This window comes from Centruroides vittatus, unplaced genomic scaffold (genome assembly GCF_030686945.1).
Source record: "Centruroides vittatus isolate TY-2023 unplaced genomic scaffold, ASM3068694v2 contig_1683, whole genome shotgun sequence".
Lineage (NCBI taxonomy): Eukaryota > Metazoa > Arthropoda > Arachnida > Scorpiones > Buthidae > Centruroides > Centruroides vittatus.
Window position 1 is genome coordinate 215,850 of NW_027121024.1, and position 23,619 is coordinate 239,468.

General features: G+C 32.6%; 1 protein-coding gene and 2 long non-coding RNA genes across 5 annotated transcripts in view; all 3 read left to right on the forward strand.

Annotated features, from left to right (window-relative positions):
- LOC136969000 (acetylcholinesterase-like) overlaps nucleotides 1–10,736 on the forward strand; it is a 31,621-nt gene extending 20,885 nt beyond the window's left edge. Inside the window, exons 1-3 of one of the 3 annotated variants that reach the window (XM_067263069.1) lie at nucleotides 342–399; nucleotides 8,211–9,684; nucleotides 10,567–10,736. In XM_067263069.1, coding sequence (XP_067119170.1) covers nucleotides 8,219–9,684; nucleotides 10,567–10,717 — 1,617 coding nt within the window. In that variant the 5' untranslated portion in view covers nucleotides 342–399; nucleotides 8,211–8,218 and the 3' untranslated portion in view covers nucleotides 10,718–10,736. Of the gene's footprint in view, nucleotides 1–341; nucleotides 400–1,576; nucleotides 1,593–8,210; nucleotides 9,685–10,566 lie in introns of those variants that run through there. The other 2 variants (XM_067263070.1, XM_067263068.1) reach the window with 2 other exon arrangements.
- A 7,455-nt stretch (nucleotides 10,737–18,191) lies between these two features.
- On the forward strand, nucleotides 18,192–19,799 carry LOC136969020 (uncharacterized). Its single transcript, XR_010879749.1, has 3 exons — nucleotides 18,192–18,310; nucleotides 18,386–18,464; nucleotides 19,532–19,799. It is a non-coding gene; the product is annotated as an uncharacterized lncRNA (long non-coding RNA).
- Nucleotides 19,800–22,370: 2,571 nt separating this feature from the next.
- LOC136969021 (uncharacterized) lies at nucleotides 22,371–23,299 on the forward strand. The gene is made up of 6 exons (XR_010879750.1): nucleotides 22,371–22,424; nucleotides 22,501–22,539; nucleotides 22,620–22,658; nucleotides 23,036–23,080; nucleotides 23,148–23,201; nucleotides 23,265–23,299. It is a non-coding gene; the product is annotated as an uncharacterized lncRNA (long non-coding RNA).
- Nucleotides 23,300–23,619: the final 320 nt, after the last annotated feature.

Below are 23,619 nucleotides of genomic sequence, written 5' to 3' on the forward strand. Positions count from 1 at the left end.
TTAATTAGGAATATAAATTTGATATTAGATATCATATCTATACTTTACTTCATATATTTATCATTTACAACAAAAACAGCTGTTACACCATTCATGAAAGAAATTTTTTTGAATAATAAAATTAATTACCCCGATAGATATAAAATTATTTTAGCTCATAATTAAAAATATCAACTTATTTTTAATTTAAAATGTAGAAAACACCATATAAAAATATAATTTTTATGAAATTTATAGGTCATGCAATATAACTTCTGTCATTACGACAGAACATATGTTGTATGACCTATAAATTGTCTGATAAAACACTGATAAATATATTATAAATTTAAAATACTGTATAACGATTAAGTATAATCATTTAGAAAGCTATAAGAATTTACACGTGAAGAAAAACAGGTACAGTACAAAGTTTTCGTTGTATTTTCTATATTAATCATCTTATTTATTCCTAATTTACAATTGACTTTCACGCTTTATTAGTGTATATAATACCATAAAAAATATGTAATATTTTTTTGTTTCTTAAGTGTTGCGTAGAAAACGGTACTGCCTCTGCTTTATACGTCATGCATGTAAGTAAAGTACCGTTTCAAACGTCGTGCCGTGTATTATTCCTTTACGTTTAAGGGGTAGATGTGAATATGCGTTACGTAATGTGGGGTGAATATGTTCGATAGCGTTACAGAGAGTTACATAAGGTGTGATTCTGTAAAGTGTAAAAATAGTATTACGTAATTTATGGACAAATTCCTATATTCATTAGTTATAAGATAAAGATACGATATAAAAATTTTACAGTGCACACTTTGAAAAAAATTATCTGTTAAAATATAACACTGACTGAAAATATATTAGATTCTATTTTATAAAATTACAACAGAAATTATACTATTATCTTAATAGTATATTATGCAATTAGTTTATAATATAGGCAATTATGGCATAAATGAAAGTTTGGCACGAGTGGGCCCATTTCCATGAATGCCATAATCGTTAATTATAAACGAATTGTCATACGGTATTTTATGGTTAGACCACACATACTTATATAACTCAAAATCATGGATAAACGCAGTGTTTGTGACACCAGTGCCATAAAGCCGTGCCACAAACACTTTCTTTATCTATGATTTTGAGTTTCATAAGTATAGTATTATAAGCGTAGTCAACCACAAAAAATTTTTATGTACATTATGTGAAGTTTTATGTACTGGACAGGCTATATATTTTTAAGATAATTCATAAACTTAACTATAATTTTGTTTTATTTGTGAAACAAATTTAATTATATGGATAAATTATCAGTAATATTTCTATAAAATTAATGTAATAAAAGATACAAAAAGTAAGACAACCTCCTGTAAAAATCTGACAAATGTTTTACATGGTAAAAAGGAAATTAAGCTTTCTTTAAATTACACATTATCTTAATTTTCTCACAACATCTGGCCGATTGATTCATCATATCATCCCATCAGATGATACGTATTGCAGGCAACGATTGGAGGAAATAAGATGTAAAAGAGCAGGTTTCCAATCATTCGGGACAGTTCAATGGAAATATGCCATACAACATGCCAAATCTAGAGGTACTGTGTATTATGTAAACTCTCTCTCGTTAATTAGTTATTTTGTAAGAATGTTTCGTTTTCCATTGTTTAGCTTATATTTAGTCTTTCTTTGTATGTTATTTTTCCATATATAAAAGGTGTAGTTTTGTATAGGGCTCATTTCCTTTCGTACGGACATGCAATAACCTACGATTGAACTTCCCCGCGATTCACCCCACTCAGTGAATAATTGCCCGCCAATTTAGCCGTCCACTGACAAAGTGGACGGATCTTTCGGATACGACGCCGACTACGGGTACGAGTGACCTCTCGTGACCTCGATGTAAAGTATTGGCCTTTTAGCAGAGAGGGACCACATGAAACGCGACCTTGTCAATTGGATCCACTGCGGTCAGATAATATACCATTTGTAAGGTGTTGACTTATAAACAGCGGGAAAACAAAGGAAGCGCCGACTTTGTTAATTGGAACCACCTGTAGTCAGACGATAGGCCGCTTGCAATATAAAAAGCTACTAAACGTAAACAAGTGGCGGACGTTAATGTCAGCTCCACTCTCGTCGGATAACAGCGGACCTGAGCGATTTGTGATTGGTCGGGGAGTTTCCTGTCCAAAAAACCCTTACATGCATAGTTGCCAGATTGGGCTACAAGTAGCGGATTGGGCTACTTTTTAAGTGCCCTCGCTACAAAAATTTTAAATTGGGCGACACGCTACTTTTTGGGCTAGTAATAATTACCTTCAGGCTACAATTCCTAAAAATACGCTACTTCTTTATTTTCATATATAAAATCGCACAATATTTATTGTATCATACAAAACTAATAAAGTTTTATTTAATTTCATTACACTTAATTGTATAAATAAAGTTGCAACGTTTAACAAAGATAAAGATACTTTGCTTCCGTTTTCTATCCGTCGTTCGCTCCAGTAATCCACAATCCATTGCCACTAACACTGCTAATTTTATTAATTTTTTCCTCTCATATATCTATCAATATGTGCCTATTTTTAATTCTTTTTTTAAAACGAAAATATGCTACTCACAAATTTATTTGTACTTTTACTTCGTTTTCCTGTTTTTTCCCGCTTGACTTCTTGATTCTACTTCTGTTTTAGAACGTTCCTTTCTCTAATTTGACGATTTCACTACATTTTTAGTAGACGTTTCTTTTTTTCTTTTTTTAGGTATTCCTTGGAATACCTAAAAAAAGGAAAAAAAGGAAACGTCTACTAAAAATGTAGTGAATAGGCCCAGTGTTGCTCGGGCAAAAGTAACGACAGCGAAGATTAAAATTATTACATTATAGCCAATCTCATCTTTTTTCACAGAATGCAAGAATTAGGTTTCCCTGTTTCCAGACTAATTAGAGAATTTTTAGATGGGTCTGAAAATATGTTCGATTTCTCACAAAAACGCATCTGCGCCTGTAAATATTGCGCGTCGCTTTTTCTTAACACTTCCATTGTTAACATTTCCCTGGGTTCATATCAGGACTCCATGATGGCCAATCAATTACATTAATTTTTTTTTCAGCAAACCAATTTTTAGTTGACTTTGATGCATGAATGGCAGCATTATCTTGTTGGAATTGCCAATTTTCTCTCCCAATACGTGATCCAAAAGTTATTAAATTTTGATATTGTTGGAATCAACGATCGAAATTATTGTCAAATGTTATACGACATCGTTACGTACAACGAATTGTGTCGCGATGTTTTGTAAACGTTCTTCCGTTACGTAATAAAAGGTTGGTGACGCTGTTAACCCTTCGGGGACGGTGACCTCGTTTCACACTCCCCTTTCCAGCGCTGACCTTCCGTGAGTCAAGACAGTGTAACTTTGTGTATTCTTTGTTGTATAACCAGTTACGCGAGTCTAACTAGTTTTTACTAATCTCTCCGACAGTCTCTAAACTAGTCTAACAGATACAACAGTTCTTGATACAGTGTAAACAGAGTGGCCTTAAAACTGAAAACAAAAGTCGCAGTCGCTAAGTTTCTAAGTTCAAAAAATGAATCGCCGCGCCTGCGAATGACTCGCTTTGATTTAGAGAAAATTGATGCAGATACACCGAATGTCCATATATATATATATTACAAACTTATTTCATTAGTAAAAGTGCATAGTTGCAAACTAATTCAGTTTTATTGTTTGAGCTACAAATAGTTCAAATCCGCTACTTTTGGAGCACAACCATGCTACTTTTTAACCTTCAGATCTGGCAACTATGCTTACATAGCGAAGCAAACGTGGATGAAGGAGAGAAGGACAAGAGACTGGTAGACGATAGTCTCAGGCCCTTGGGAAGCCCGCTGAGCGTAGAAAAAGTGTTCTCCTCTGGTAAACATCCCAGGTAGAATTTCTCATTTCCCGGTCTTTTGCTTCTCCCGAGATTCCGGGTTAAAAGTGAACTGTTTCCCGAGATCCCGGGACAAAATTAATTATTTTTAAGATATACAAAATATCATGAAATCAAATGATATAATTATTTTTCATTTTTTAAAGTAATTTAATACGTTCTGTAACCTCCAAAATCATATTAATAACGCTGTGTAAGATATATATTAAAAATTACCTTTGAATTACGTAGAAATTTTCACAAATAGAAAAAGTTTATTAAAGTTTGCTGGAAACTGCATACAACAACATAAATGCCTTTGAATTGAATTGAAAATTTAAAAAAATGAACTTAGATCAAACTTCCAATTTAGAAGGTAATTTTTGTTTTTTTTTTTTTTCTTAAATAAAGTATAATACAAAATACTGTAAATTTTTATAAGATTTTAAAAAGCAAAGATGGTCAATACTCCGATCACTCAATCTAATTCTTATTTTAGTAATGAAAAGTCTTGCTACCGACAATGCTTTTTCCGATTCAATTGGTATGGTTGGAATCGTGTTTAATGCATTTAAAAAAAGACATATGTTGTGGTTTTTCACCTGCAGTCTGGAAGATTTCTAGTTCATTTTCGAGATTGTAGTACTCCTTTTGTTTTCTAGTATTTTTGATTTGTCTACCTCGACTGCTTTAATAGAAACATGATAGCCCAATAATTCGGCAGTTCGTTTGTCTTTAATAATCAGGTTATAAAGAAACACTTCATACTTGCAGACTTCGTACTCGTTTGTTTCCTTGTCCAATTTGCACAACTTGGCGTTACGCAGTTATTGAAGCCACTGGGCATGGTTTAAAATTAAGACAGCGTAAGCACAATTATTTTAGATATTACTGGTAAAGAATTTTGAGAGTCGTGCCACAAATAAGCTACGTATTGGTTATTGACTATTTGTGTCGTGCCATAACGAGCAAAAATTTAAAAAAAAAACTAATAAGTAGGTTTAAAATTAATAAATGCAAATGTATTCTGACAGTTTACGAGTTAATTATACTTTCTATTTGCAAAATTTCCTCAACCGTAACAAAAAATAAGAAAAAAGTGAATTTTTAAGAAATGTGCGGGATTTCCCGGGATAAGAAAAATTTCCCGGGTTAAAAAAAACAACCGTTTGAGAAACCCTAATCTCAGGGACGGGTTAGTGCGGAGACTGGACTGAGCGTATAGTTGAGCCAACTCCACCAGCTGACTGAGCCCTCTACAGAGTTTAATACCGGTAGTTCCCGGAAGCCAATCCAATAATACGTGAGACACCACATTTTGTTGTCCTATATATATTATGTTGTCGAACTTGTCATTCTACGTATTTTGTTTTGTATATAAACTGTAAATTCTCTGAATTGAGTGTGGAGGTGTACTTTCCATCGAACCTGAATCACTATCGGAACGTGATACACACGGAACCCAACTCAACAAGACGGAGTTTGGGAAACATCACTAGATCTTCAGTGAAGATCTTCACTCTCGGATTCCCACATATTTTATATAGCGTTGTATATAAGATACAAACCACATCATAGCATTTACAAATAAATGCTAAATTTAGATATCACAAACGATACCTACTTTGAAGTTAGATTATTTTATCAGCAAAATATTTAGTTTAACGCCTAAAGTTCAGTTATAGTTCTTTGTTAATTTTAAAAAATCATTTATTCATAATTTTATGGAAATTTTTAAAATAATTTTCAATAAAATGATATTCTTGGTGAATATTAATTTTATATTTTACAGAATAATAAAAAATCAATTTATCAAGTGACTTTTCGGCTCTTCTATGTTCATATTCTACTTGTAAAGAATGCAAACAGCGCAGTGATACATGGTAGAAGCCGAGTAAATAAAAGTTATAAACACTAGCGCCTCATTAAATGGAGTTATCCCCGCGTTTTATCTAAACGTGAGCCGGTTTCCTATAGAAAGTCCTCCTCGAAAGCATTAAAAGAAACTAGTCATTCTCTACTCTTAGTACTAACATTCTGTTATTACAAATTCCAACTGCCCACCAGTGGCCGAGTAGATGAAATCACTGAAGACCGGTTATGGTTTGCGCTTTTCCAATGGGCTGCCCACGTGAAGTCTTCGTGGTTTTCTTCCGTGTTAATAACACCTAACTAGAGGCCAGTTACCCATAAAAGATCTCTTGGGAGACAGCTTCCTCCTCGGCAAATCGCTCACGTGTTGTGTTGCCGTGTACGAATAAAATAAAATCAAATATCAACTTTTATAAGATTTTATGTAAAAGTATATCGTGAGAACACTAAAGACAATTTATTAAAACTACAAAAGAAATTCTATATTCAGTATAAACTGTTGAATAAATTACACCAGACTTTTTTAAATATATTTAACTAGCAGGTAGGCCCGGCGTTGCTCGAGCAAAAGTAACGATAGCAAAGATTAAGATTATTACGTTATAGTCAACCTTACCCGTTTTCACAGAATGCAAGAATTGAGTCCCCTGTTTTCCAGACTGATTAGAGGATTTTTAGATGGGTCTAAAAATATGTTCGATTTTCTGCAAAAACGAAAAAATTGCATCTGCGTCTTCCACGTCGCTTTCTCTTAACACTTCCATTGTTGATGAAAGTGTTAAGCCTTAACCCTGTCCCTCTTTTCCGTGGGAAAGAATTTCGAAAAATCTCTTCTTAGTGTGCGTTCTCGTGATGTATCCTGTGTACCAAATTTCAACTTTCAGCTCCTAACCGTTTGGGCTCTGCGCTGATTATTATTATTATTATGTTGGGTTAAGTGAGATATACTCGGTTAACACCGGTGGCTGTGTACTATGCCGGACCAAAGTCAAGGCATAGTAACCAAAACAGAAATTAAAGAAGTGTATCAGTGTGTGTGTCTGTATTCAGGAATTTTCTCACAATATGACATGTATTCAATATAGTGGCTTTCTGCAGTGTGATGTATGTGTTTCTATTCAATTCTAATGTGCCCAGGCTTTTGTGTAGTGTGTGTGGTATGACACCTGTAGAGGAGAGAACAACAGGTACAATAAGCACCCTATCCATCCTCCACAGATGCCTTATTTCCTGGGCGAGTTCTGTGTACTTGCTAATTTTTTCAGTGCATGCGTTTTGTATATTGTGAGTGTTTGGAATGGATATGTCTATAATGTATGTGATTTTATTGTGTTTGTCAATGAGTGTGATGTCTGGTCTGTTGTGGTAAATTGTTTTATCTGTGATTATGGCTCTGTCGTAGTACATTTTGTGCGTGTTGTTTTCCAATACTGTCTGTGGAATGTATTTGTAGTATGGTTCGTGGATGTCTACTAATTTGTGTTTCTTTGCAAGCTCTTGGTGTATTATATTTGCTACTTGATTATGTCTGTGTAAATAATCTGTCTGTGCCAAGAGCTTGCAACCAGAGGTGATATGTTGTATAGTTTCTGGCATGACGTGACATTTTCTGCATGTGTCATTTGTGAGTGTTGCATCTTTGAGTATGTGTTTTCTGTAGTTTTTAGTATTTATGACCTGATCCTGTATGGCAATCATGAATCCTTCCGTCTCCCCAAAGAGGCATCCCCGAGCTAACCAGCTGTTTGACGCAGTTTTGTCAACAAAATCCTGGGCCAGATCATAAGGATGCCTGCCATGGAGTGCCTTTCTAGCCCACGATTGCTTAATGGTGTCTATGCTTTTTATATGTTGTGTTGTGTCCATATGATGTGAGTGTAAGTTTAATGGTGTGTTATTCGAGTCTGCTAGAGTTACTGCTTTATGTAATTGTGATGTTTCTTGTTTTTTGTAGAAAAACTCTCGCAGTGACTGTATTTGTTTGTAGTGAAGGTTAACTATGTCAATCAGGCCACGTCCGCCATCTTTACGTGGAAGGGTTAATCTTTCTGTGGCAGATTTAGGATGATGTTGTTTATGCTTAGTAAGTGTTGTTCTTGTTTTCCTTTGGAGTTGCTCGAGATCTGTGTGAGTCCAATGTATAACTCCAAAAGAATATGTGAGTACTGGGATGACATATGTGTTTATTGCTTTAACTGTGTGTTTTGCATTTAATTGTGTTTTTGTGTTTAATTGTGTGCTATTATTATTATTATTATTATTATTATTATCATCATCAATTCGTCTTGATTATATATATAGATTAAAAGTATGGTTTTGAACCGACACTTTTACGAAATATGAAAACATATGCAATAAAGAGTAACTTATTAAAAAATGTTATTGTTCTAAACAAACACTAAAATCTTTATTTCTGTTACAGAATTACAGATGAAGCTCTCAACTTTCGTTAGAAGTTCTTTGGTAATTTGGATTCTATTTCAGTGCATTCAACTATGTGCAAACACATCCATCAAAGACAAAATTACAGGAATTACGACTAAAGTCTTGGATAAATACATCAATGCATATTTAGGAATTCCATATGCATCACCTCCTATTGGAAATTTACGATTCAGCAAACCTGAACCCGTTAAAGATTGGAATTTTCTTTATAACGCAACGCAGAAATCTAACTTTTGTATGCAAGATCCAATAAATCGGGAGGTGGATTGGGCGAATATTGAGGGAAAGGAATTAAATGAGGATTGCCTGTATATTAATATTTGGGTTCCTGCTAGGAAAACGTGCAGCGAATCATTCGCTACTATGGTCTGGATTCACGGAGGAGGTTTCAACGTCGGATCCGCGAATATGGATATATATGATGGAGCAGTAATTGCGGCCATAGGAGAGGTAATCGTAGTTTCTTTCAACTATCGTCTTGGTGCTTTTGGATACGCAAATTTCGATTCAGAAAATGCGGTTGTGAATGCGGGAATGTTGGATCAAGTGATGGCCTTAAAATGGGTCCACCAAAATATAGAATATTTCGGGGGTAATAAGGATTTAATAACTATTTTTGGTGAAAGTGCAGGATCATTAGCAGTAGCAAGTCATTTGATTTCTCCTATGACAAAGAGCCTATTCAAAAGAGCGATATTGCAAAGCGGAAGCAACTATCACGAACTATTTACAGTAAAACCCAAAAACAATATTGAGCTCACTTCAATGTTATCTAAAGAATTAGGATGTAGCGAAGAAGATACGTTAAAATGCATGAGGAATGCAAATCCTTTTGACATAGCAGCTGCTGAACTAAAACTAATGCAAAGAAGACAGATGGTTTTAAGTTTTCTCCCACAGAAAGGATCTCCGTTTCTTCCCGAAGATCCATTTCAAAGTATTGATGCTGGTAAATTCCATGATGTAGATATTTTAATTGGAGCAACGAAAGATGAAGGTTCTGTCTTTTTAATTTTGCAAAATTTAGAATTAATGAACGAAGAAAAACCGATTTTGTCAAAGTCAGAGTCTCTGTCTCTTCTTAGTAAACTTTTTATGAGGGATGACGAATCTTTAAATCGCATTGCGCAGGAATATTTAGGAAATGTTGCAGATGATGATACTTTAACAATTATGAAACAGACAATTAAAGCCATGGGAGATGCACATTTTACTTGCCCAATTTTACATTTAGCAGAGAAACTTTCCAAAAACAACAAAAATGTATTTCATTATTTGTTTAATCATACTCGGATCAAATCTCCAATAAAGAAATGGATGGGCGTACCTCATTTTGAAGATATTTATTTTGTTTTTGGAATGCCTTTTATTAAAGGAGAAAATTATGAAAAGGAAGAATTGCAATTTAGCAAAAGAATAATCCAAGCATGGACATCATTTGCCAAAACTGGGTGAGTATTAAGACGTTAAGGATCTTGCAGTTATCACGTATGAAATATATTTTTTTTATTTTATTTAATGTATCGATTGTCCGTAAGTTATTTGAAAAAATAGAGAATTTTCCCGATTCACTGCGTAATTGGTATTGCGTCATTGCATAATTGGTCTCAAGTGGCCACCTCACCAATGAGCTGGCCACTTGAAATTTTCTGGGTTTTCTTCAAAAGTCTAACATCTGAATAGAGGTCAGTTTTCCATAGTAATTCTGCCCGGAAGGTATTCGGTCTAAGCAAATTGCCCAAGTCTTATGTTGTCACATCCGATTAAACCAAACCAGTTATTATCGCTCAGTGTAGCAACGAGGAATCTCTTCATTCTTAAGTGAAGATGTATTGTCACGAAAAATATCTTAATTCCTCAAAATTTGAACGGTGGATGACCGAAGCGGAAAAAGTCTATTTCTGGGGAACCAGGATCTAATCCGAACGACAAATATTTTAGCAATTTTTGGGCAGTCTGTCCCGGATATATCGGTTTTCATTTCTCACCACCTAGTCATCTCCATTTTGGATCTTGTTTAAGTGGCAATTAGTATGATAAAAGGTTCTGTTTGTGATGGTACGGAGAGAGTTAAAAATGAAAAAATATATTATTTCAAAATATCCTAAAATATTACATATTATTGACTTGCATTGAATTGAAGGAATAAGGCAACCTAACACGTTGGCAATCTGTTAAAGGGAATGCCTTCCCAAAGGACAGTCAACAGGGTACTAGCAGTAAGAGATCAAAAGTAATAGAAGTTTTGATGAAACTGTGGATTTTAGAAATGTTAATAATATTTTCTCTCAAATTGAAATGTATATGTTTTAATATCTTCATTATTATTTTAGGAAACCTTCCTATGATGGCATGGAACAAGAATGGTTGGAATTTGACATAAATGAGCGAAGATCTCTTTCTCTATCTCTACAAGGTTTTCATCTAACAAGAGCAGAAGAAGAAAAGTGTAACTTTTGGAAACAATTTTATGGTTATAATTAAGTAAAATCAAATAAACTGATTGGTATATTTGTTATTATTTTCAATCTTTTAACACAGGGTCTTTTTAAAAGAACACTATCATTTTAAATTACTGTAGTTATGTTAGTTATTATTTGAGAGTAGATATACAGTCAATAAAGAACCGTCCGAGTTTCATCTCCCATCAGTGCCCCATCCTCCTTTACTTGGTGCTCTATTGTTTCCGCGATCTTCTGGCATTACGCCTGTAGACTTTTTCCTCTGAGAATGTGTGAAGGAAGTGGTTTATGCTGGCATAAAAATAAATGACTTTAATAAACTTTGTGTGCTGTTACGCTGTTACGCTGCAGGATTGCAGCACCACACGGTAATAAATTCAATATCGTTCAGATATTGTCCATGCATTAGGAAGAGTACGTGGAGAGATTTTATAATTTTATGTGAAACTTAGTGAAATTCCTTTCAAATTCAATGCCTTACTTTTACACCAGTTCTTACCTAATTTTACTTATAGCCTTTCAAAATGTCCGTCTCAATACGGACATCCTGCATTATCATCTCTTACGACGATGTATTCTGCTTATCACTGTGCAGTAATTACACGCCCTTTTTGGGCTTTCTGTGTTTCCTACTTTTTGCGACACAGCCTAACATACATATTGTAAATTTATATAGTAAAAAGTAATTTATTCATTTTAAAAACGTTAAACTACTTTATAGTCCGCGCAGCAAAAGAATAGACAAGAGTCAGTCTGAGATAGAAAGGTCTATATAAGATGAAAAGAGACACGTGATTAAAGTGTGTGTAACGTTAGAATTAAGAGTGAGTAATAAAATTTATTAAAAAAAACCATAAAATTATTATAAAGATGGTAGAAAAACGTTTTATAAATGTCAAAACATCTAAAAGAAATCAGATCCTGTGTCAACTCACAAGGAGATAGAAACATGTATCCTCCATTCCTTTCGTTTCACATAGACCTTTCAGCACAGGCTGACCCATATTAAGATGTCAGCATGTTACACTGGGAAGGAATGTGGTCACGTGAAAAAAACACTGAAAATTTTTTGGGGTCCGTTCTTCTTGCTACCCCATTGTAGGATTGGAGATTTCAACTTCGACGATAGGCTTGAAAAAGATCCTCATATTGATCAAAAGGCGAAAAAGTAAAACAAAAAACACCTCTTATAATATGAATCATTCAAAAACTAACAGGCCATACAAATTACTAAAGAATGATTTCATATTAAACAAAAATGAATAAATGTACGAACCTATTGGAAAATTATATTTACATTTTACTGTAAAGAAAAGCAAGAAAATAAATAAGATATTCAAATTTGGGCAAAGTTTACACCTCCCGCTTACTCTTCTATATTGTTGTTATTATTTTGATTACATGAAGGTCCCAAAACTATAAAGTGACGCTGTATATAATCGCCTTTTACCACGGCAACCAATGAAAGGTACTGTACAATCATTTGTTCTTTCAGCTGTACATTGACACAGTTTTCTCACTCCTTCAAGCTCTCAGTGACTATGGCCAATCACACACCGAATAATTCTTATATACTACGTAATAAAGCAACTATGCTGGTAGTACCCAAGACAAAGCTGTTTTGAGCTGCTGTGCAATTGCTCGGGGACCTAAATTTTATCTTTCTATCTATAAGGAAATTCTATTATTTTATTCTATTTTTCATTAATTCAATTTTTGCAATATTGATAATTGTTTAAATAACCCTGTGCATGCTTCCATCCCGTTCTGAATGCTCAACAAACATGAGAATTAAGAATACATAGATCAAAGAATCTAGAAAAGAAATAATAATTATTTTCAATTATTTATATTTGATTATAAATTTAATACAAATATTCTATTCAAATTTTAAAAACTTTTTATGTAAATTTCATATTGTTTACTACATCTGTCGAACAATACAAATATATAACTTGGGAATAAACTTCTCGTAGTATATTACATTGCCATTCAGCATTCCCTTTGGTAAATAATTTTCAATTTATTATTTATAATGGTGTATATTCTAAATGATTCATAAATAAGTTCCTCATTTAATACGATAACAGCAAACGTCAACAAACGTTTTTGAAAGAAAATTGCCATATTATCTTCAGATTTAGCAGAGCTTTCTTGTAAATATTTGATACATACTGTATACAAATACCTGAAACATAACAATAAAAACAAATTATTCTTTATTTCACAACTGGGTGCATAGGGAATCTTTAGTTGGTGACACTGGGCATCTTTAACATCACTCTTTATTCAGGAATACCTTACACACCGATACGCGTTTCGGGCATACGCCCCTCTTCCGTCGTCTTTGCCTTTAAGACATTTAGTAAAGGGGTGCTAACTAATACACATCCCTTTTTTAAAATACATATATTTAGAGTAAAATTTCCCGACAGTAAAGGGACTTTCAGTCCCATCCCTTTACTGTCGAGAAATTTCACCGTCCTATACGGTACTGACCTACTGTCCCTTTACTGTTAATTTCAGCATCGAATGGATTCGTTAATCAATTTTAAACTTATGATTTTCAAATGAAGAAATGTGACGAATCCAGTCACGTGTCTCGTGAAAAAAATAATATTACTGCTTATTTACCATCGTGGGCTCACTCTAGCCTTAACAGAGGTGATCACATGATGAGGTTCCAGGTAGTGGTCGGATACTATCGATAGCGCTATCGATACTATCGATGCTTTAAAAATATCATCGCTATCGATAGTTCAATTTTCTATCGAACTTTTCACATGAAACTAATATTTTATTATTATTATTAATAAATTTATATATATTATTTTTATGATTAAATAAAATATTTAAAACTAGTTTTAAAGATGTTTAATATTGTTACCTTTGAGTAAACGCCATCTATTCTTTTTAAGTTTAATCGTTAGCCGCGAAGTTCTGTTCTCTTTAATTAATTGTCAGAAAAAATCTAACGTTTGGGAGTATTTCCAAATTGATGAGAAAGGCAAACAACTTGAGAAATGTACTTTATGTAAAAAAATGTACAAGACATCAGGAAATACGTCGAATTTAAGGGATCATATAAAACGTTTACACCCTGTTGAATTTTTAAAAAAAATTTATTGGCAATAATGACGACTCTGTTTCGATATCTAAAGCTCGAGATTTGGAAAACTTATCATCGAAGTGGCCACTGACACGACAAGAAAAAGTAAGTCAATATTTCACCAATGATCAAGGTGTTTTCCGTATCAATAGCAAAAGAGCAATTAATATAAATAAAAAATTGGCAATATTCATTGCATGTGATTCACGACCGTATTCTACTGTTCGAGATAAGGGATTTGTGCAATTTATACACGAATTACAACCAAGATATAAACTACCCTCGTTAAAATATATTGGCAACATACTTGTACCCAACTTATACAAAGAGTGTAAAGAAAAATTTCAAGTTATGATCGATACAGTGAAACATGTATCCTGAACGTGGACTTCGATAAATAATAGTCATATTTAACTGTAACGTGCCATTTTATTTTTAATGATATATTTACATCCTGTGTACTTGAAACGCTGATAGTGGCTACTGCTCATACATCAGAATATAGCAAATTTGTTGAAAAAAGTTTTTTTAAATGGTCTCTAGAATATAAAATCGTATGCATAGCTCAAACACAGTAAGCCTGGAATATATCACAAAAAACAGCACACATCTGAAACTTATATACAGGAAATTCTTATAAGGTTCTGATGTGTGCTGTTTTTTGTGATTGTATGCATAACTACCGATAATTCAGCCGACATGTTAGGTGCTTGCAGCGTATTAAATATCGGGAATCTAACTTGTTTTGCCCACAGCTTAAACCTCGTTGTTCGGGACGCTCTAGTAGGAAATGAAGAACTGAAAAGAATAAAGAATAAATGTAAAGAAATTGTAACTCACTTTAAAACCTCAACGAAAGCTTCAGATAAACTCCAAGATATCCAAACCGAACAATGAAAACTTTTAAAAGAGTAACTCCGAAAATAGTAACTCGTTAGAATAGTTATCTAATTATGATAAGATTATTAGAATTAACAGATTATATAGAACTCGCTCTTATTTCATTACCAAAATCTCTCTTGCCACTAACAGTTGAAGAAATTGTTGTTTTACAAGAAAGTTGTAATGATTTTCAACCCTTTGAACGAGCAACTAACAGCGTCTCGGCCGATGTTTACGTTACAATATCTTCAATCGTCCCAATTGTTGATGGACTTTACGTCAATCTAAAGACACTAGAAAATTTTGTTACTACAGAATGTGGTAAAAAGTTATTGCAATAATTTAAAGAAGCAGTAATCAAAAGATTAAATGGTTACGAAACACGAACTGTATGTGGCATTTCAACAATTTTACATCCTTGGTTCAAAAGTCCCGCTTTTCGACTCAAGGAGAACTACATAAATTTTTCAAAAGCAATAACAAATAAACTTGCAAATATAATAAATTCAACTTCAATGGATGCCGAACCATCTGGACTCGAAAATAAACAAATAAGCCTAAATAATGCACCCGATCTTCTTGAATTTTAAAAAAAGAGTAGACATTCACCAAATACAAATAATTGCTTTCCGGCAGTATATCGAACGACCTATCGCGCCTTCGGATTCCGAACCGCTTCAATTTTGGGTCAACGACGGTAGATATTCTTATTTCGATCATCTGAAAACAATTTATCACAATTATGGTTGTATTTGTGGTTCCTCTGTCAGCTCCGAGAGAGCCTTCTCGACAGCCGGAGACTATTTCTGAGAAGCCGAATAAAGCCGAGAAATGTAAACTGTTTAATATTTCTTAACCTCATCAGCCATCTAACCATCTGTTAATTTATTTTAAAATATTAATGAATCCATACTTTATTAAATAATTTATTCAAAATTTCTGAATGTTTAATGATACACAAATTATCTTCATAAATTAAGTAAACTATTCCACGTTATTCAAACACGATGACACTGCATCACGTGATCTTTTTAAAATTTCGAATATTAGAAATATTTTTAAAAGACGTAAAAATGATAAATAGAATAAATTATAAATTTTTAAATTGTTTTTTTCATTCTCGGAATTTCGATATGCTCGAGTGGCGTTAACCGTTTAACGAAAGTGAAATTGAAAAATTTGAATTTTAACGGATTCGATTCTACCTACGTAACAATTGACGTAACAAACATTCGTTTTCTTCTAAGATGGAGGGCGAGAAAGAAGCATTAGTTATTGACGGTAAGTTATTGATTTTATTGCACATTTACCGTTGCACATTCCTTATTTATAAACTTTTTAATCTGTATACGTCACGAAATCCATGCTTTCACTCGCCTGTAACAAAATGCCACCTTTCGTCCCACAATGTTTAGATTGTTTTAACTTAAATATGATTTATTACGTTCGATTAGAATATAGTAGCATTATTTTCTATCGTTTCGTCGGTTGTAACAACTAGAAAACTTCAAAATTTTCATTTAAAACTATGGTTTACACCATTGAATCCAAAGAATTCGTCTGTGGATTCCATGGAAGTTCGTTGAATTCATAACAATATATTGGGATCTATGAAAGAGTTTTAAGAATTTTGTGAATTTCATCGTGGATATTCGTTACGATCCATAATTATGTTAGTAGTTCGAGATCCAAAGATGAGCTCACATTTATGGATTCCAAGGATCTTCATAAATTATGTGTTGTAGTATATTTTGAAATTTTTAAACGAAATTTTATTATTCTTCTTAATTGTGAAATAATTGTTCGTCACATATTTGAATTTCAACGAATTTTTTCTTTTATATAATGTTAAAATTGTTATCATAATAATCGATAAGTTATACGTTATAAATGTTTTCTAGTGTATAGATTTAATATGTTATGAATTTAATGTATCAATCGGATCTCTATTATTCAATTGCATCCTTATAAAATTACAGGGGCTAAAGAGGAAGGAAAGCTGGGGATTTTTTCCTCGATCCAAAGAAAATTTAGGAAATCGAAATTGTTCCTATCCCTATAAAATTAATGTTATTTTTACTAATAGAAAATAATATATATAAGACTGTTTTTTTATTAATACATAAATATTTTACTATTTCGTTGTTACAAAAAAAGAAAAAAAAATGGCTAAAGGAGCCAGTGAAGAGGCTTCATCCCAGGCTCCATGCCAACTCTCTCCACGGAACTGCTTATAAATCATCATAAAACGAGCCTTTGTATTGTCCTTAAGCTCAATATAGTAAATTTAGATTGTGGTGCAGAAAGTTCCATCTTCCACGTTCTTTTGTATACTCGTATTATGAAAGAAAATATTAAATTATCAATTCACAGAATCTTGCAGGTGGAACAAAAAGCTGTCATGGTCTCAGGAGGGAAACATTTACCATAATATGCATTCAAGAAGTTTTTGATGTAATAAGTGATCTTACGCATGCTCAGAGCGTCTCGGAGTATGCATCAGACCACTCTTGCTGTAGTAATTAAACATTTAAATTGGATGATAATTTTATTTATAGAAGACTCATTAGAAATTGACGTTGTTTCTGAAGACTGTTTGACAAGTCGACCTGTGAAGATCCCACGACCTCCCAATGCTTTTCTCTTATTTTCTCAAGATTATAGGAAGAAGTTCTCAGAACAAAACCCAACGGAAAACAACAAAATGATCAGCATCCGCTTGGGAAACGCTTGGAGGGTGCTTTCAAAAGAGCAGAAGGAAGAATACTTCGAGAAAGCCAAGATGTGCGAATATGAACATCGTCTAAAATATCCAGGTAAGTATATATTATCCTTGTATCCTAGTATATTTGGTTAAATTAGGTAATTAATTAACTTTCTTACTGGCAGACTATCAGTACAATCCATTTGTTGCTAGAAAGCGCAAACAGCAAATGAAGGAAGAGAAGCAGAAAAGCAAACAAATGAGGGAAAGCAATGAAGATAAAAAAGTTGCTGTAGAAAAAATGGGTAAGGTGAATGTGTTTTGGATTTTTTTATAAATTATTATATGAATTTTCAATTATTTAAGTTGTATTACAGACAAAAAATGGTTACATCAAAAACAAGATAAACCAGCTCCACATATACACACTTTGCCATCATCCATAATGTCCGGAAGATCCGGAATGCAAAATTTATCTTCTACTCTCCATTCTGTTCCATTGATTAGCCAGCAAACTTTGTTGGAAAGCAAAATTTTAATACAAACCCAACAAAGAGAACAAACTCGAAATTTTCAAGAACAGCCACATTCTCTTGTATCTTTAGATGGAAAATACGCAATGATTGGTCCTCAGCAGCATCTTTATATCTTTCAACCTAACCAAATAGACAATAAGGAAATTGAGACAACTACCACTGAAACTACCACTCACACAAAGATTCACGAGTCTCAAGCGGAATTAAGTAGAGACTGTAAGCTCTCTGCTCCACTAAACAACATCCCTCTTGTGCGACGGATCGATGCAGATGGCGAACAGATCGATGCAGATGGAACATCCAGATTCCCAATTCATTCTATAAATTCCGAATATCTCGTACAACCCAGAGTATATACACCTGCTACAAGCTATTATCATTTAGGTTTGATGCTAAATAATATCTTATTGTCTTATGTATTTGTCTTAGAATTAATTTAACTAATTTTTCCTATTGCAGCCAATCCTCCACCATTTTATTATCCAGAGAGTTATTATTCACGTCTTTATTGCAGATATCCATCTCCATCTCCATATTTGTGAGTATTTCTGAATTTATATTCTTGCACGATTTAATAAATTTAATAGTTGAAGTAATAAATAAGGAATATTTATCGTGATTTCATATTTATCATGACTTTTATTGTTTCTAAAATAGAAACAGTAAAAGTCATTTCAAGAATTGCATTTTTGTTGTTTCAAGTTTGATACGTATGAGGATCTAAAACATTGTTTATATAAATATTAGTTTATGATTAACTTGTAAAATTTTATAACAAGTGTGTATTAATAGATATTAATTATAACTTTTATTTCCACTATTTTCATTATTAACCATGTTAATCTTCATAGATTTAACTGTTAAGATGATGTCCTTGCATAAGATGTAAATATTGATGATAGTAGACATTAGATGATGATTATGACAAACATTAGAAGAGGATATCTTTCTTCAACAATACATATAATTGATTAACAAAACCTAATCATTGAATTCTAAAGAGATTTTCATCTAGTGATGATGCTTAACACCACCAATTTTTACTCGTAGAAGCCTGCTAATGGCCTGAGTGGATAAAAACTTTGCCCATGCACCTCTGGTCGTGGGTTTGCGCCTCGCCAAGGGCTGGCTTAAACCCACGTGGAGTTTTCAGTGACTTTTTCAATGGTATTACAAATGTGAAGAAATCCCTTAGCGGTCAGTTTTTCATAAGACCTTTCGGGAGTTATCTCCCGTTGGTAGATCGCCCACCTATCGTAATGTAGTATCCAAAAAAAACCAAAAATTTTTCATAAATAATGATGTTCTAGATTTGTATCACATTAAAGAACTTATTAATGATCAATGTTCAATGATTACAATAATTGAATCGCGCTCACATATCCATTGAATTGAATCGAACACACATCCGACTGCATGTTGAATGGTTTGTGATGCATGAACGAATATAGTAAGATCTGTGTACAGTGTCAATTGAATATACACACTTCAATTATCAAAAATATATTTTTACTTTATTATTTTTCTCATTTCGCATTTACTAAACCTTTTTATCATAAATTTTGAAGACCCAGAATTTACAAAGCTTTTATTTTATAACTGCAGCTACAATTACAGTTACGGATTCAGAAATTTCTTAGGAACATGCTGTCCTTCCTGCTCGGATCCATCGATGATTCGCCGTGCCATCAACCATCAATCTTCTGGAGAAACATACCAAGTTCTTTCTGAAAGTCTTCACACTTTGAACTCGCAACCTTTATAGAGGAACTTGTTCTTTATTTTATAAATTATTCCATGTAGCGGCAGCCATAATACGTTTTTAGCTTGAAGAGTTTGCTATGTTCCTTGGTTCTCTGTGTTTCAAGTCTTCATTTTAATTTTATGAGTTGCAAAGTCCTGTTCATATTTTAAATTTATTATCTAAACTATAACGGAGGAGCACTTTATGATCGTAAATATTTATATAAAATAAAATTAAAATTTTATTACAAAAAATGCATTTATAATGAATTTTACTATCTAAAGAGAGATAGTGCGTTTAGTTTTTTTTTAATGTATTGATGTAATGAAATTGTTATTCTACTTTTTAATTCCATTGATTGTAATTGGTGAAATTCAATTTATTTGAATAAAAATAAAAATACGTTTACTGCATTTTCTTGTATTTTTCTTAATTTTTATGTTTGCATTCATGTTTATACCAAGAATAATCATCAAACGCCATAGTTTTTGTTTCCATAACAATGCCATACATTTTACATAGCTGGGCAGCCTGCTAAACGTACAACCCTCCTCTTGTCATATGGAATTTTAATTTTCCATCCTATGGGTACTGAAAGGGCATTTTCCCATGGCCAATAAAAATATGTCATTTTATACAGTCATGGATGTCGTTCATAAATTACGTAACAGTTACTTTTATATTTTTCAACTACCATCCCATCTTTAATGCTGTCGCATATACCTACCTCCAAAATAACGTAATAAGTATCCTGATCATCCTCCTTAATTGTACTAAGCAATAATACATCGCGCGACGTATCGTACGTTACAAAGTGTTATATACTACGCTTCAGAAACATGAATCATTCTGTTGCTCGAGGGTTAATACTTTGCATTAGGTAATGTTTTTATAAACTGGTAACGCATGGTAACGATTGCCTGCATGCCTGTCCTCAATCACCCATATCTTCTATGTGTAATTTATGTGTAGCTCCTATTTAATTGCATTTTAACAAAATTTTTTAGTACTTTATATGGAAGTATGCGAATATTTTATTTTTTTAAAAAATGTCACCCATGAATTACATTTAAAGTTATATAATTATTTTATTTAATTTCCTGACAGTTTGACGTATTTAAATTTCTTTACCTCATTTAAATCGAGTGCAGTTTAACTTCACTAATTCACTTCTAATTAAATCTCCGTTAACTTCATTATAATTAAGTTAAATACAGTATAGTATAACTTATTATTTAAATAATTTATAATTTCTGCAAAACAATTCTTAACTGAAAGAAGGGCGTGCTGTGAAGTACTTTCAAATTACTCCTGAGATTTCAAGTAATTAGACAACTGTCGAATATTAAATTTAATTAAATTATTATATATAAACGAAGAGAAAAAAATACATATTTAATTATTTTCAATACAAAATCATTAATTTATCCACACGAGAAAAAATTTCCTCCAACTGATCACTTAATTCCCCTTTATCTACAATAAATCGATGAACGTCACACCAACTCACACTTACTTTCACGTTGGAAATAATTGCAAACTCGCAAATCCAAATTGCAGGAAATTATTTTGTCGTTTATTACAGGTTATTTTCTTCATGAAATCTGTTACAAATAATAGAAAATTAGAAAATATATTATTTTCTTCCAGCAGAACCTTTGGGTGACGGAAGGAGTAGACGAGAAAAAAATACTTTCTTATGACATTAACCTGGTTTCATTAATGTTGATTTTGTGTAGTTAATCCCGAATGAAATGAGTGTCGTTCTCTGGTGCCCCCTGACAAATCAAATAGCACCAAAATAAGACGACTCGTCTTAACTCTCCCAAATGGTTAGATGAGGGTGGATGTATAAATAGGACCAGACATGTTTAGTAGTTGGTGGTTACTGTCTTCTCCTCTCTTCGAATACACGAAAATGAAGAGTATTATTCTACTTTTTCTATTGTTGTCCGCTTGTCAAGGTATGTTTCTCATTATAGGCTCTAGTTTTCTAGTGTAGTGGGGATGTGCAATGTTTCTACTCTTTATAAAACTTTACAGGTTATTTTAGTCGGATTTGGAAAGGTTTTATAGATAGATAAACCCTTTTCCTCTTTATAATAATTCAAAACATGATTTTTAATTTAGTTATTTAAGCTTAAACTATTTAATTAGTCCATATTTTTACTAAAATATATATCTATTTCCTATAAATATATTTTTCTTCTTTGCTAATTCCTTCATTATTATTCTAAATCTACCGGATGGCTGAGCGGTTAGGGTGTCAACCTACTACTCTAGAGGACCCAGAATTGAATCAGGGCGGGTGAAAACCTCAGGAATTTTTCGGGAATGGTCTAAATGGATATATCAGGCCCAGTTCCTCACCACTATGTCGCGCTATTGTGGGGCTGTCCGAACCTATAATGGGCTTGATAAAAAGGCCATTTTAGTGCCAAAAGGGCAAAAAGAGTAGGGAAAATGTCTGATTCTACATACTTATCTACTTAACTTTATAGAAACGTTAATTTTGGAATTTTATTTATAAAAATTTAACAAAAGTTACATTTTAATCATTAATTTAATTCATTTTTAATTACTTGAAACATTTTGTTTAATCCAGCGCACTGGATGAAACAGTACATTGATACAGATGATGAAGGTGAGTATGACTTTTTATACTTTTCTACATAATATATCTTAATATCTTCTATGTTTATCATTAAACAGAACCGATTTCTACATGGAAACATGGTTTAGGTAAGAGAAACTGTGAGTAAAAATTCTATATAAGTTGTTTAATTTATCTTTACAAATTAAAATTCAAAGCATTCATTCACTCCATTAGCTTGGTGGACGAAGAGAGCTTATGAAAATAAGCCATTTTGTAAGTTTAACAATAAAAAAAAAAATATGGAAAAAATAATTTAAATAAATTTTAAAATCATAATTTACTTTATTGCAAAGCGGAATTTAATAAGGAAACATCGAAATCCAAACGAAATAGTAAATTCATTTAGTTCTTTCTTAAGAGGTGCCATTGCAGAAAGATGCCCAATAAACGAGAAACTCGTGTTTGTTAGGAAGGATTTCAAGTTTAATTCCGTGATTTTCTCCTCTTCATTCCTCATTTAACTTACTTAATCTCTTGAGCATCAAACACAAGACCGTGTTATTTATTAAACACTTGGCACTTTCCACTTCTATTAGTGTGATTACTTGAAGATTTTGCATGACGATACCACAAGTTTCAATATCAAAACGAATAGAATTTTTAACCGTTTGAACCAAACTTTTGGGCAAATTTCTTCAATTAGAACCTTTTTCACATTTATTTGGTATGAAAAATTTTGAGAATCATAATTTAAATTTTTCTTTTTCAGCGTGGTGGACCAAAAAGTCAAAATTGATGCAAGACGATAGCAATGGTAAGAAACATCTACATCTATAAAGAAACTTTAAAATTACTTCAAAATTTTTTATGTTGAAATTTAGAAGTCGAAGAAGAAGACAACTTCACAGTCGAGAATTTACTACCCACTAAAAAAGGTACAAATATTAATTTATTTTAAATTGTATCCATTGTAATTAAAAAATTACATGGTTTTTCAGCATGGTGGACATTTTCTGATGATTGAACACTTCGGTATGTATAGAAAAAAATGTTTTATGTTTTCAGTTTATTTTATAACTGAAATTTTAATATTCTTTTTCAGGAACAACAGAAAATTTTCGGAAAAAAATCATTAATTTTACATGTCTACAATAGAATGTAGTATTATTAAAATAATTAATGAAAAAATAAAAAAAAATAATATTTAAAACATTTAATTGCTTAATTAATTACCATGAACTAATATTCAATCCGGAAACCTTTAGAGGAAGTTGCAGAAAGGAAACAATATGCCTTACAAAATTTCTTACTACCTCAGCTACCTTACTGTACTCGGGTAACTCCCGGCATCTG